This window comes from Macrobrachium nipponense, chromosome 33, assembly GCF_015104395.2.
Source record: "Macrobrachium nipponense isolate FS-2020 chromosome 33, ASM1510439v2, whole genome shotgun sequence".
Taxonomy (NCBI): domain Eukaryota; kingdom Metazoa; phylum Arthropoda; class Malacostraca; order Decapoda; family Palaemonidae; genus Macrobrachium; species Macrobrachium nipponense.
The window spans coordinates 30236570-30251567 of NC_087219.1; the positions used below are offsets into that span (position 1 = coordinate 30236570).

Below are 14998 nucleotides of genomic sequence, written 5' to 3' on the forward strand. Positions count from 1 at the left end.
GCGGACAGAAAAAGTACGGACGGACAGGCAAAGCCATCTCATTAGTTTCCCTTGACAGAAATCTAAAAATCTAATATTTCGTAGCTTTTACATAACACGATTCGCTTCGCCCCCAGTAATGGAGCCACGTCAGGTAACGCTGAAAAATAGTCTGGGAAGGAAGGAGACGTTGTTTTGCTTCATTGTCTCGGGAAACTTAAAAAAAAAAAAAATTCCAACTTCAGTATACAGTAAGTCTTGGTTTGCGCTCGTCCCAGAGAGCAGCGGACTGAGATGGAGCTTGAATACTGATGCAATGTGACTGTGGGGCTGGAGGAGTATTGAAGAGAATCTCTCTCTCTCTCTCTGCTCTCTCGTCTCTCTCTCTCCTCTATCTTCTCTGTCTCTCTCTCATAATTCATGGGTGTTAATTTGTATTTGATATATATATATATATATAAATATAATATATTAAATAAGATATATATATATATATAATATACATATGTGTGTGCGTGGTGGGTATACACACACGCACACACACCCCCACACACACTATATACATATATGCAGAAGCCAGGTACTATGTCGTACCTTTAAGTAAATGGGGATACAATCCACAATGAAGTAAAATCCTCTTGTAGTTTAAAATATATATTTCTTGTACAGGATTAAAGCTTTCGACCATCAACTGTGCTCTTGTTCACATTTTAGTGAACAAGACCACAGCTGATGGTCGAAAGCTTTAATCCTGTACAAGAAATATATATTTTAAACTACAAGAGGATTTTACTTCATTGTGGATTGTATCCCCATATATATATAATATATATATATATATATATATATATATATATATATATATATATATATTATATATATATATATATGATATATATATATATATATATATATATATATATATATATGAATGTCTTTTTACTTTAATACAACGGAAATCACCGGAGATTAGTTTAATTTCCACCCTTCCTGGGTCACCAACAGAGACTTACTACCACACCTATACATATGTTTTTTTTTTGTATATATACTCTTGTAAGACATCCTATGTCAATATTTTACAAGTGATCAGGAGCACAGAAGGAAGTACTCGAAATATATTGTTGCAACGTTGAAATAGTGTTTTTATGGGCCTTTTATCTTTATATATATATATATATATGTATATATATATATTGTATATATGGATCTATACAATACATATTATATATATATATATATATATATTATATATATATATATATGATCTACATATTATATATGTATATATATATATAAGAGGATAGATAGTTAGATACGTATATAAACACTTAAGTTCCACCATCCCAATACGTTGTCATCCACGATTCGTCGGACTTCCGCAATTATTATGAAATGAAAACGCTCCCATGTTCACCAGAAAACACTCTCGTTGCTATTCATAGACTTCCCAGAAGAAGAACCCAACCGAGCACAACTACGAACCCTTTCGGTCTCGTCAATCACCAAATAAATAAATTATGATATATATATTATATATATATATATAATATATATATATATATATATATATATATATATATAACATATATATATATATATATATATATATATATATATATATATATATATATATGATTATTTTGCAATATCAAATCCAGAGTTCAGGTTGGTTGCAAAAAGAAAAAAAAAGAAAAAAACAGAATAAAACGCAGATGAACCTACATGTATATTCGTTCCTTTATAATATTATTGACGCGAGTGCAATCAGCTAAGAGTTGCTGCATCCTGTGTGTGTGTGTGTGCATGTCTTTTTTTCTTTTCTTTTTTTTAAGGGAAGAAATGAATCAGGTATGAAAATGCGAGCTACCTAGGCCGACTACTGTATTGTGTAGAATCTTTTTTTTTCACACTCGCACACACGCACGCACACACACTGATGGCTACGCACACACATACTATATAATTATATTATATAGCTATATATATATATATATATATATATATTATATATGTATATATATAATTGGATATATATATATAATATCTAATATATATCATATATATCATATATATATATGTCTATTTATTCATATATATATAAATATTTTTGTTTGTATGTTTTTATATATATATATCATCTATATCTATATATATATATATATATATATATATATATATATGATATATATATATATTTTATTTATTATATATTATATCGTATCTATATTATATATATATATATATATTTGTTATCTATATATATATATATATATATATCTATCTATATATTATATATTTATATTAATCTATATACATATATCTTATGTATATACTATATAATATATAATCTATAATTGTATATATGTTGTATATGTTTATATTTACAATATATATATCGATAATATATATATTATATATATATATAGGTATAATTATATATATATATATATTAAATATATACATAGTCTCTTATATCTTTTTTATAATCTATTTATACTAATATTACAATACTCTATTATATCATATCTCTCTAATATTTTAGTTTGTATACTATCTCTCTATCTATAACTTCTTAATATCTCTACTCTCTATCTATCTATATACATTATATATCTCTACTCTACTATATTATATCTCTTAATATATATGTCTCTTCTCTCTCATCTATCTTGGATCTGTTATGTTGTTTGTCATGTCTCTCTACTAATTATACGACTCTCTATCTCTATCTTCTACTCGAATCTCTCCTCCTAGAAACTCTCCCTAACTGTCTCTACCCATTAACTCCGTCTCTTCACTTTTCACCGGCAACCTCGAACCCACCCTTCCTTTTTCCCCCGGTCTCACAATTTATCATCAACTAACGTATCACAGATAAGCAAAAGAAGAAGACTTCTTACATCACCAATTAATATTTCATAATAATAACTAAAGAGAATTCTCTACGCAAATTTTATGAGAAATTAAACTATAAATAGAATTAAAATAATATCTCTGCATTAAAATAAAATTCAGGAATTTATTTTCCAGCACTATGTACTACAATTGTCATTAACGAAAAGGCCAATATCGTACACAAGAGCAGCCGCTAACCACCACCACAACCCCCCCCCCCCACCTCAACAACCCCCCTCCCCCATCCCATCCCAATTCCATTTACCCGACGCGAGATGGATGCTCTGGGATGGGTGGCATCCCACGAGAGGAGCGAAAATTGATGAATGGAAATTTATTCAAATTTTATTTTTAAATTGATAAAGAATGGCTATCAAGAACTCGTTCTACAGTTTAAAGGTTTCGATTGATCTTAAATGGTTTTACTAACTGTGAGAGAGGAAACTAAAAGCAAATTTACGCCAGTAACTGGATTTTAAAAAAGAATGTAGATTCAAAAAGGTCTGGCTTACACGTTATTGAAACTTGTAGTGTTATTTGAAATTCTTAAATATATTATATTGATTTTTATTATTCTTTTTTTTTTGGTAGAGTTGGTAGGTAAGTGCATTTTTTTAAACTGAGTACATTATTGGTCATTTAAACGTAATATTTCACAATGCTATATTCACCGTTTTCCATTATTTGAAGAAAAGTAATATCCATCTATATAAATTTAGACAAAAAATTCCTATATCATGAAAATTGCGCATTTTTTGAAAAAAATGTTTTATTTCAGAGAGTTTCGCGATAAATGAATAAAAAAATATCACCAAACTCAATAAATTTACGAGAAGTATTTCCATCAGTTAACACCACCTCATCACTTGCAGAGGAATCAAACAATTCCGGAAAACCCTAGAGTCCTTTGTCACTGAAGACAAATTTGTTACAGCTTTTTACTGATTCCGAGGTAGACTGGGACACTTTTCGTAATTATCAGCTCTGTAAGTTGGTTTGAGACAGTTTTTTTTTTACCTTAATATAAGATACAGATTTGTGTGTGTGTGTGTGTGTGTGTGTGTGTAAAAGGCCCAATACACTTCTGGTAATCCATCTGTGTATGTGTCTGAAGCTGCTAATATTAAGGATTGTTTTACCCATTTCTGGTAATCCATCTGTGTATGTGTCTGAAGCTGCTAATCTTTCTTAAGGTTTTCCTGCTTCTTCAGTTTCTTAAGTCTTTATTTAATCGTTCTAAACGACTTTTCAAATATTCTTTTATATAGTTTAGACAGAGGGATGACCATTCTTCATTTGATACGTGCAATGAACTGTGTATTTTATTTATTTTCTCATTTGTTTATTGTCATAATCATTACCAATACTTCCCTCACACACACACATACACACACACACACACACACACACACACATATATATACATAAAATCTATACATATATACATACATGCATACATGGCAGCACAGCTAACCACAATTTACGTATGTTTGTAATTGGTAACTTCCCTGTGAAATTCATAACTTCCTTTTTCCCTTCATATCTTTCGAAGTGTCAAGAATCCCACGCAATACATTTCTGTAAATTCTCACGGCCGTTACCATCGCCGTATCACTCATTCCAATCCGAAGAGACATTCTCCGTTACGTCACGATGAAGAAAATAGGTACGTTTTGTATTCAGGACGGGGCCTGCTCTCTCTCTCTCTCTCTCTCTCTCTCTCTCTCTCTCTCTCTCTCTCTCTCTCTCTCTCTCTCGGAGGTATCATTATTATTCTCTATATTCCCTCAAGTTGATTTCTTTATTTATTTTTTCAACACCTTTTGCTGTAACTCCTCTATCTCTCTCTCTCTCTCTCTCTCTCTCTCTCTCTCTCTCTCTCTCTCTCTCTCTTCGGGGTATCATTAATACTTTATATCATATTCCCCGTGTTCATCACCTTTTGCTACTTTCTCTCTCTCTCTCTCTCTCTCTCTCTCTCTCTCTCTCTCTCTCCGGAGTTATTATTATTTTCTATTCCTTGTATTCATCATCTCTTGCTTAACTTCCCTCTTTCTCTCTCTCCCGGTTATCACTATTATATTCTATTCCTCGTATTTATCTTTTCTTACTAAAACCTCTCTCTCTCTCTCTCTCTCTCTCTCTCTCTCTCTCTCTCTCTCTCGGGGTTATCATTATTATTTTCTATTCTTCGTATTTATCATCTCTTGCTATAACCTCTCTCTCTCTCTCTCTCTCTCTCTCTCTCTCTCTCTCTCTCTGCGGGGTAATCTCCATTTGAAACCCTCATGATTTTGTAATCTTTTGACTCTGTCCACAAGAGTTTTCCGCTAAAAATCTAAAGAAACAAATAAGTAAAAAATACGATTTAAAGTCGGTATATGCGAGAAACAGCAAAAAAAAAAAAAATGGCCGCGCAAGAGGCAAGAGGCGAACACAGTTATTGTAGATTCGAAACTCGACTGTAGAATGCTTTTCGGGAGACCATCGCATCACTTTCGGTTCACATATCAACATGCTCCATCACGGTCGCTTGTTATCAAAACCCGCCATCGATCCATGACGAGGCATTTGTCACCCCTGAGCCGTACGGGGGAACGCAACAATTGTAGTCAAGTGTGTGTCCTTGCATCGAGTGAATTTTTTGAAGGACAACTTATTAGCTGTGATTCTCAGTCACATATGGTTCTGAGAGTCGTCTGACGGGTCTGTGTAGAATCAGCGGTGCTCGATACCTGATTGGAGTTAGTCAGTTTGTATCCAGGTGAGTATCGTGATTTTCGGGTAGAACTTGGCTGGGAAAAAAAGCTATTTACTTGACAAAGGAACCATTTCAAGTTGTCGGGATTACAAGTGTTAGGTACAAAGTACGTGACCAATATTTTTAACTGATCAAAATTCAAATAGTTAAGATAGAGGACGATGGGGTGGGGGAACCAATACATTACGTAATCAAGGTACAATTATACATACATACATACATGTGAATGTATGTGTCTGTCTATACATAAATATGGGTGTGTGTGTGTGTGTGTGTGTGTGTGTTTCAAATTAGTTTATACAGCTGCTATAAATATTACAGTCAAAAAGGGAAGTTAACTAAGTAAGGGTCGAGACAGTGGACGTCACGTACCTTCCCAAAGTGTGGACCAAGGTACTTTGATTCTGCATACTTAAGGAGCCAGTGGAGAGAGAGAGAGAGAGAGAGAGAGAGAGAGAGAAAGTCATATACCTGGACTTCATCGCCACTAACCTATGGCTGTTACACTCAAATACATTGCTATGCGTTGTGTTTTCTTAACTTGTAAAGACTATGCATTAATATTCACTAAATTTTTTAATTCTCTTTTATTTACAGAAGACATGGTCAATATAACGAACATCAATTACCGAAGTAAAGTAGACGATTTCTTAAGGAGAAGATTAGGTAAGAAAATCGTCTCTTACATTTACTTGAACTGACAGTGAATCTTTTCTCATACATCAGGAGTTTGAAAACAAAAGAATTTTAAAGTATATCTGCCCTTCTTAACTGCAGGAAGCAAAGATACTATAGAGTGTAATCTGTAATATCTTTGGTAAAACGTACACCATGTTTTAATTCATAGTTGTTCTGCCTGTTAGCTTAAATGATTTGAAACGGATTTAACAAATCATAGCGTTTTAAGAGAATTGTGACATTTATTAAAAGGAAAATCAGCTTTAAAAGACACTGTTAGCTTGGATAAAAGTATGGATTTAAATATCATTCACTGTAGAACGACACTACGACCTTATGGGTCAGTCTGTCACATGAATTACAAAAAAAAATAAATATATAAATAAATGATAATAATAAATCAACCCATGAGAAATAGTAATGAAAATAATTTTGGAAAATATAAGTGAAGAATATGCGATAATATATCACTTGCCAATTCGAAAGCAAAGTTTATTATTATTATTATTATTATTATTATTATTATTATTATTATTATTATTATTATTTATTTATTTATTTTATTTTATTTTTTTTTTTTTTTTTTTTTTTTTTGCTATATCACAGTCCTCCAATTCGAGTGGGTGGTATTTATAGTGTGAGGTTTCGGGTTGCATCCTGCCTCCTTAGGAGTCCATCACTTTTCTTACTATGTGCGCCGTTTCTAGGATCACTCTTCTGCATGAGTCCTGGAGCTACTTCAGCCTCTAGTTTTTCTAGATTCCTTTTCAGGGATCTTGGGATCATGCCTAGTGCTAGTATGATTATGGGTACGATTTCCACTGGCATATCCCATATCCTTCTTATTTCTATTTTCAGATATTGATACTTATCCATTTTTCCCCTCTCTTTCTCTTCAACTCAGGTGTCCCATGGTATTGCGACATCAATGAGTGATACTTTCTTCTTGTCTTTGTCAATCAACGTCACGTCTGGTCTATTTGCACGTATCACCCTATCCGTTCTGATACCATAGTCCCAGAGGATCTTTGCCTGATCGTTTTCTATCACTCCCTCAGGTTTGTGCTCGTACCACTTATTACTGCAAGGTAGCTGGTGTTTCTTGCACAGGCTCCAGTGGAAGGTTTTTGCCACTGAATCATGCCTCTTTTTGTACTGGTTCTGTCCAAGTGCCGGCATTCGCTTGCTATGTGGTTTATGGTCTTATTTTTCGTATTGCACTTCCTACATTTGGGAGAGATGTTATTTCCGTCTATCGTTCTTTGAACATATCTGGTTCTTAGGGTCTGATCTTGTGCCGCTGTTATCATTCCTTCAGTTTCCTTCTTTAGCTCTCCTCTCTGTAGCCATTGACATGTGTCATCGCTGGCTAGTTCTTTAGTCTGTCTCATGTAGTGTCCGTGCATTGGTTTGTTGTGCCAGTCCTCTGTTCTGTCTGTCATTCTCTTGTCTCTGTATATTTCTGGGTCTTCGTCTGCTTTTATTAGTCCTTCTTCCCATGCACTCTTTAGCCACTCGTCTTCCCTGGTTTTCAGATATTGCCCCAGTGCTCTGTTCTCGATGTTGACGCAGTCCTCTATGCTTAGTAGTCCTCTCCCTCCTTCCTTCCGTGTTATGTATAGTCAGTCCGTATTTGCTCTTGGGTGTAGTGCTTTGTGTATTGTCATATGTTTCCTGGTTTTCTGATTTATGCTGCGGAGTTCTGCCTTCGTCCATTCCATTATTCCTGCGCTGTATCTGATTACTGGCACTGCCCATGAGTTTATGGCTTTTATCATATTTCCTCCATTGAGTTTTGACTTGAGTATCGCCTTGAGTCTCTGTATATATTCTTTCCTGATCGTGTCATTCATCTCTTGGTGTTTTATATCCCCTCCTTCCAGTATTCCCAGGTATTTGTATCTCGTCTCATCTATGTGTTTGATGTTGCTCCCATCTGGTAGCTTTATCCATTCAGTTCTCGTTACTTTGCCTTTTTGTATGTTGACTAAGGCGCATTTTTCTCTTCCAAACTCCATCCTGATGTCCCCAGATACAATCCTTACAGTCTGGATTAGGGTATCTATTTCCTTGATGCTCCTACCATACAGCTTGATGTCGTCCATGAACATCAGATGGTTGATTCTGTTGCCTTTTTTTTGAGTTAATACCTGGCATCCATCTTCTGTAGTACTTTTGTCATGGGAATATGGCTACTACGAAGAGTAGTGGGGACAGTGAGTCGCCCTGGAAGATCCCTCTCCTGATATTAACCTCTGCTAGTCTTATTCCAGAGCTTGTAAATATGGTATTCCAGTGTGCATTGCATTTTTGAGGAAGCTAATGCTGTTTTCCTCTGCCCCATATATTTTCAGGCATTCTATGAGCCATGTGTGTGGTATCATGTCGAAGGCTTTCTTATAGTTTATCCATGCCATGCTTAGGTTGGTTTTCATTCTCCTACTGTTCTTCATTACCATTTTGTCTATCAGGAGCTGGTCTTTTGTGCCCCTACACTTCCTTCTGCAGCCTTTCTATTGGTGGGGGATGATGTTTGTCTCCTCTAGTAATTGTATAGCCTTTCACTGATGATACCCGTTAGTAACTTCCACATTATTGGTAGGCAGGTGATAGGCCTGTAGTTACTGGCTATATTTCCCTTACTCTTGTCTTTTTGTACTAAGGATGTTCTTCTTGTCATCATCCAATTGGGTGCATGGTGATTTGAGATACAATGCTGGAGTTGTTCTGCTATTCGTGGGTGTAGTGCCTTGAAGTTTTTGAGCCAGTATCTATGGACTTCATCGGGACTTGGGGCTTTCCAGTTTGGCATTTTCTTTAGTTGGTGTCTGACTGTGTCTGTCGTGATCTCTGTGAATCTTTGTTTTATTCTCCCTGTTTCTTCTTGCTTGACTTCCGGGAGCCATGTTGCATGTTTGTTGTGGGATACCAGATTGCTCCATATGTTTTCCCAGAGTCTCTTACTTGGTTCGGCTTCAGGAATTTCTTGGTGGTGGTCTTCCCCTCTTAGCTGGCTGTATAGTCTTTTCTGGTCGGTTCCGAATAGTTTGTTCTGTTGGCATCCCTTATTCCTGTTCATGTACCGTTGGATCTTATGTGCTTTGGCCTTAAGCCTCTGTTTTACATCTTCTATTGTGTTGTTTAGTCCCCTCTCTTGTACTTTGTATTTCTCATAGAGTTCCTCCCTTGTTTTCTTGCTTCTTAGCCTTTTTCTCCTTTTTTCTGCAATCTCTTTCAGTTTACTCAAGTCAGATCTCATCACCATGATTTGCTTTTCCAGGCGCCTTTTCCAAGGAGGTTGCTGTTTTGGTTTCTGTTGGGTTGGCTGTGCTGGTGGAGTTGGTGTTCGAATCCCCATCAGTTCTGCTACTAATCTTACTCCTGCATATGCCAAGTTATTTGTTTCTGTGATACTGGTGGAAATCGTACCCAGTGGAAATCGTACCCATAATCATACGAGTACTAGGCACGATCCCAAGATCCCTGAAAAGGAATCTAGAAAAACTAGAGGCTGAAGTAGCTCCAGGACTCATGCAGAAGAGTGTGATCCTAGAAACGGCGCACATAGTAAGAAAAGGGATAGACTCCTAAGGAGGCAGGATGCAACCCAAAACCCCACACTATAAATACCACCCAGTCGAATTGGAGGACTGTGACAGACCAAAAAAAGAAATAATAATAATAATAATAATAATAATAATAATAATAATAATAATAATAATAATAATAATAATAATAATAACCATCTGATGTTCATGGACGACATCAAGCTGTATGGTAAGAGCATCAAGGAAATAGATACCCTAATCCAGACTGTAAGGATTGTATCTGGGGACATCAGGATGGAGTTTGGAATAGAAAAATGGACCTTAGTCAACATACAAAAGGGCAAAGTAACAAGAACTGGAGGGATAAAACTACCAGATGGGAGCAACATCAAACACATAGATGAGACGAGATACAAATACCTGGGAATACTGGAAGGAGGGGATATAAAACACCAAGAGATGAAGGACACGATCAGGAAAGAATATATGCAGAGACTCAAGGCGATACTCAAGTCAAAACTCAATGGAGGAAATATGATAAAAGCCATAAACACATGACATGGGCAGTGCCAGTAATCAGATACAGCGCAGGAATAGTGGAACGGACGAAGGCAAAACTCCGCAGCATAGATCAGAAAACCAGGAAACATATGACAATACACAAAGCACTACACCCAAGAGCAAATACGGACAGACTATACATAACACGAAAAGAAGGAGGGAGAGGACTACTAAGCATAGAGGACTGCGTCAACATCGAGAACAGAGCACTGGGGCAATATCTGAAAATCAGTGAAGACGAGTGGCTAAAGAGTGCATGGGAAGAAGGACTAATTAAAGTAGACGAAGACCCAGAAATATACAGAGACAGGAGAATGACAAACAGAACAGACGACTGGCACAACAAACCAATGCACGGAAAATACATGAGACAGACTAAAGAACTAGCCAGCGATGACATGTGGCAATGGCTACAGAGAGGAGAGCTAAAGAAGGAAATTGAAGGAATGATAAGAGCGGCACAAGATCAGGCCCTAAGAACCAGATATGTTCAAAGAACGATAGACGGAAATAACATCTCTCCCATATGTAGGAAGTGCAATACGAAAAATAAGACCATAAACCACATAGCAAGCGAATGCCTGGCACTTGCACAGAACCAGTACAAAAAAGAGGCATGATTCAGTGGCAAAAGCCCTCCACTGGAGCCTGTGCAAGAAACACCAGCTACCTTGCAGTAATAAGTGGTACGAGCACAAACCTGAGGGAGTGATAGAAAACGATCAGGCAAAGATCCTCTGGGACTATGGTATCAGAACAGATAGGGTGATACGTGCAAATAGACCAGACGTGACGTTGATTGACAAAATCAAGAAGAAAGTATCACTCATTGATGTCGCAATACCATGGGACACCAGAGTTGAAGAGAAAGAGAGAGAAAAAATGGATAAGTATCAAGATCTGAAAAGAGAAATAGGAAGGATATGTGATATGCCAGTGGAAATCGTACCCATAATCATTGGAGCACTAGGCACAATCCCAAGATCCCTGAAAAGGAATCTAGAAAACTAGAGGCTGAAGTAGCTCCAGGACTCATGCAGAAGAGTGTGAGCCTAGAAACGGCGCACATAGTAAGAAGAGTGATGGACTTCTAAGGAGCCAGGATGCAACCAGGAACCCCACACTATAAAAATACCAACCAGTCGAATTGGAGGACTGTGATATAGCAAAAAAAAAATAATAAATAAATAAATAAAATCAATAACAATAATGATAATAACACTAAGTACATAGTTATACGTCATTGAAGGAAATAATAATAATAATCATACTATAATGGGCGTAATGTCTGTCTGTCTGTCTGACATTCAATCACGGCCAAATGGCTGGTCAGATGGGCATGAAACTTGGCCGGGGTATGTTGCGGACCCCTAAGATGGTTTGTAATGGGGTTTCATCCAACCTATCCCCCTCCTTTGCAGGGGGTGGGGGTGAGAAGGGATTCCCTGAAACGGAGCTGTTTCTGGCCGTGAAACGAGGCTGGTTATTCCCGTAGACTTACTTACTTTACGATTTTTCATACGTAATTTCTGTACCACTTCCCTGGAGAAAGTCGCGAATATTTCAGCTCGGACACAATAGAAGATGAAAATTATCATCAATATCTGCAAGATTCTTTGAATAACTTAAATCCATCGGGACTGCCAGTGCACAAAATAACGTTGAAGAAGTACTGCCAATGGACATTGCAACAGAACTAGGTACACCGTTTTGGAGCTAAACTCCCACGTCATCGAAGCAGTGATAGCAACAGGCCCTCACACCGGCAAACGTCTGTTCATCCCCTGGATCCCTCTGATGCCTTCGGACAACCAGTTTCCGTTCCAGTTACGGCGCAGGCAGTTTCCCATCAACCTGGCCTTCTCATTCACTGCAAAGAAGTCGCAGGGCCAGACTTTGGATCGTGTTGGTGTGTTTCTGCTATCACCCATGTTCACGCATGGCCAACTGTATGTGGCAATGAGCAGAGCAACTAACTCTGCCAACTTGAGATTAAGTTGTGGACAAACTGATAATATTGTGTAAAAGAGGTTCTGTAGTAGGTATGTATAAAAATTGCCCTTATTTTAATATTGCTGAACAAATAGTACATATAAATTTTTCACTTCTGCACCCGTATTTTATCACCCATCGTAGATGGGTCAGTTTGCTAGAATAATAATAATAATAATAATAATAATAATAATTAATAATAATAATTTAAGCTCATATTTACACTTCACTGAAAGAAATAATTAATAATAATAATAATAATAATAATAATAATAATAATAATAATAATCATACTATAATGGGCGTAATGCCTGTCTGTCTGTCTGTCTGTCTGTCTGTCTGTCTGGCTGTCATTCAATCACGGCCAAACGGCCGGTCAGATGGGCATGAAACTTGGCAGGGTTATGGTGGGACCTCTAAGATGGTTTGCAATGGGGTTTCATCCAACCTATCCCGCTCCTTTATGAGGGGTGGGGGTGAGAAGGGATTCCCTGAAACCGAGCTGTTTCTGGCCGTGAAACGAGGCTGGTTATTCCCGTAGACTTACTTACGTTACGATTTTTCATACATAATTTCTGTACAACTTCCCCGGAGAAAGTCGCGAATATTACAGCTCAGACACAATAGAAGATGGAAATTATCATCAATATCCACAATATTTATTGAAAAACTTAAATTCATAGGGACTGCCAGTGCACAAAATAACGTTGAAGAAGTACTGCCCGGTAATGTTGCTTCGGAATTTCGATCCTGCCAATGGACACAATAAAAAGGAAACTAACAAGTTCCTACTTTCTACTCTTTTTTGGAAGACACAGGATCATAAGAGCATTTATCAGTAGCCATAACGCACTGACATACAAGTTACGTCTTTGCAGTAACATAATACAAAGAAAAATACTTTATTATTCGTATCACCGTGCAAAGTAATTGACAAAGAAACGAACCAATCCAGATCCCTGTTCCGTTAAATGAAAGTCACCGACAAGAGAGAGAGAGTGAGAGAGTGAGAGAGAGAGAGAGAGCCATTTAACGACATTAATGCACTACATTTTTATAATTTTATCTTGCTATCGAAAAATGAGAGAGAGAAAGAGAGAGTAGATAATTTGTGATTTGAGAGCTAAGTAATCCGATAATCTCATCACCATCTTCGTTACTTGACTTACATTGAGAGAGAGAGAGAGAGAGAGAGAGAGAGAGAGAGAGAGAGAGAGAGAGAGAATATCATTAAAAGAGGGGAAACAATAATGAATTTCACTGCGTTCAGTGATCGTCCCTTGAATTACATTACAGAGAGAGAGAGAGAGAGAGAGAGAGAGAGCGAGACTATTCGTGTAATCGCCCTTATCTTAATATTGCTGAACAAATAGTACATATAAATTTTTCACTTCTGCGCCCATATTTCATCACCCATCGTAGATGGGTAAGTTTGCTAGTAATAATAATAATAATAATAATAATAATAATAATAATAATAATAATAATAATCATACTACAATGGGCGTAATGTCTGTCTGTCTGTCATTCAATCACAGCCAAACGGCTGGTCAGATGGGCATGAAACTTGGCAGGGTTATGGTGGGACCCCTAAGATGGTTTGTAATGGGGTTTCATCCAACCTAACCCCCTCCTTTGTAGGGGGTGGGGGTGAGAAGGGATTCCCTGAAACAGAACTGTTTCTAGATGTGAAACGAGGCTGGTTATTCCCGTAGACTTTGTTACTTTACAATTTTTCATACATATTTTCTGTACAACTTCCCCGGAGAAAGTCGTGAATATTTCAGCTCGGACACAATAGACGATGAAAATTATCATTAATTTCCGCAAGATTTTTTGAATAACTTAAATCCATCGGGACTGCCAGTGCACAAAATAACGTTGAAGAAGTACTGCCAATGGACATTGCAACAGAACTAGGTACACCGTTATGGAGCTAAACTCCCACGTCATCAAAGCAGTGATAGCAACAGGCCCTCACACTGGCCAACATCTATTCATCCCCCGGATTCCTCTGATGCCTTCAGACAACCAGTTTCCGTTCCAGTTACGGCGCAGGCAGTTTCCCATCAACCTGGCCTTCTCATTCACTGCAAACAAGTCGCAGGGCCAGACTTTGGATGGTGTTGGTGTGTTTCTGCCATCACTCATGTTCACGCATGGCCAACTGTATGTGGCGATGAGCAGAGCAACTGACTCTGCCAACTTGAAATTAAGTTGTGGACAAACTGATAACATTGTGTACAAAGAGGTTCTGTAGTAGGTATGTATAAAAAATCACCCTTATTTTAATATTGCTGAACAAATAGCACATATAAATTTTTCACTTCTGCACCCGTATTTTATCACCCATCGTAGATGGGTAAGTTTGCTAGCAATAATAATACCAAGTTCATATTTACTCCTCATTGCAGGAAATAATGATAATAATAATAATTATAATAATAATAATAATACCAAGTTCATATTTATACTTCATTGATAATAATAATACTAATAATAATAATAATAATAATAATAATAATAATAATAATAATAATAATAATAATACCAAGTTCATATTTACACTTCATTGCAGGAA

General features: G+C 36.7%; 1 protein-coding gene across 2 annotated transcripts in view; it reads left to right on the forward strand.

The window, feature by feature from the left end:
* The first annotated feature begins 5477 nt into the window (after positions 1–5477).
* The window catches only part of LOC135203054 (sialin-like), a 24289-nt gene continuing 14768 nt past the window's right edge, over positions 5478–14998 (forward strand). Inside the window, exons 1-2 of one of the 2 annotated variants that reach the window (XM_064232649.1) lie at positions 5478–5641; positions 6236–6304. In XM_064232649.1, the coding sequence (XP_064088719.1) occupies positions 6241–6304 (64 nt within the window). In that variant the 5' untranslated portion in view covers positions 5478–5641; positions 6236–6240. Of the gene's footprint in view, positions 5642–5723; positions 5745–6235; positions 6305–14998 lie in introns of those variants that run through there. The other variant, XM_064232650.1, reaches the window with a different exon arrangement.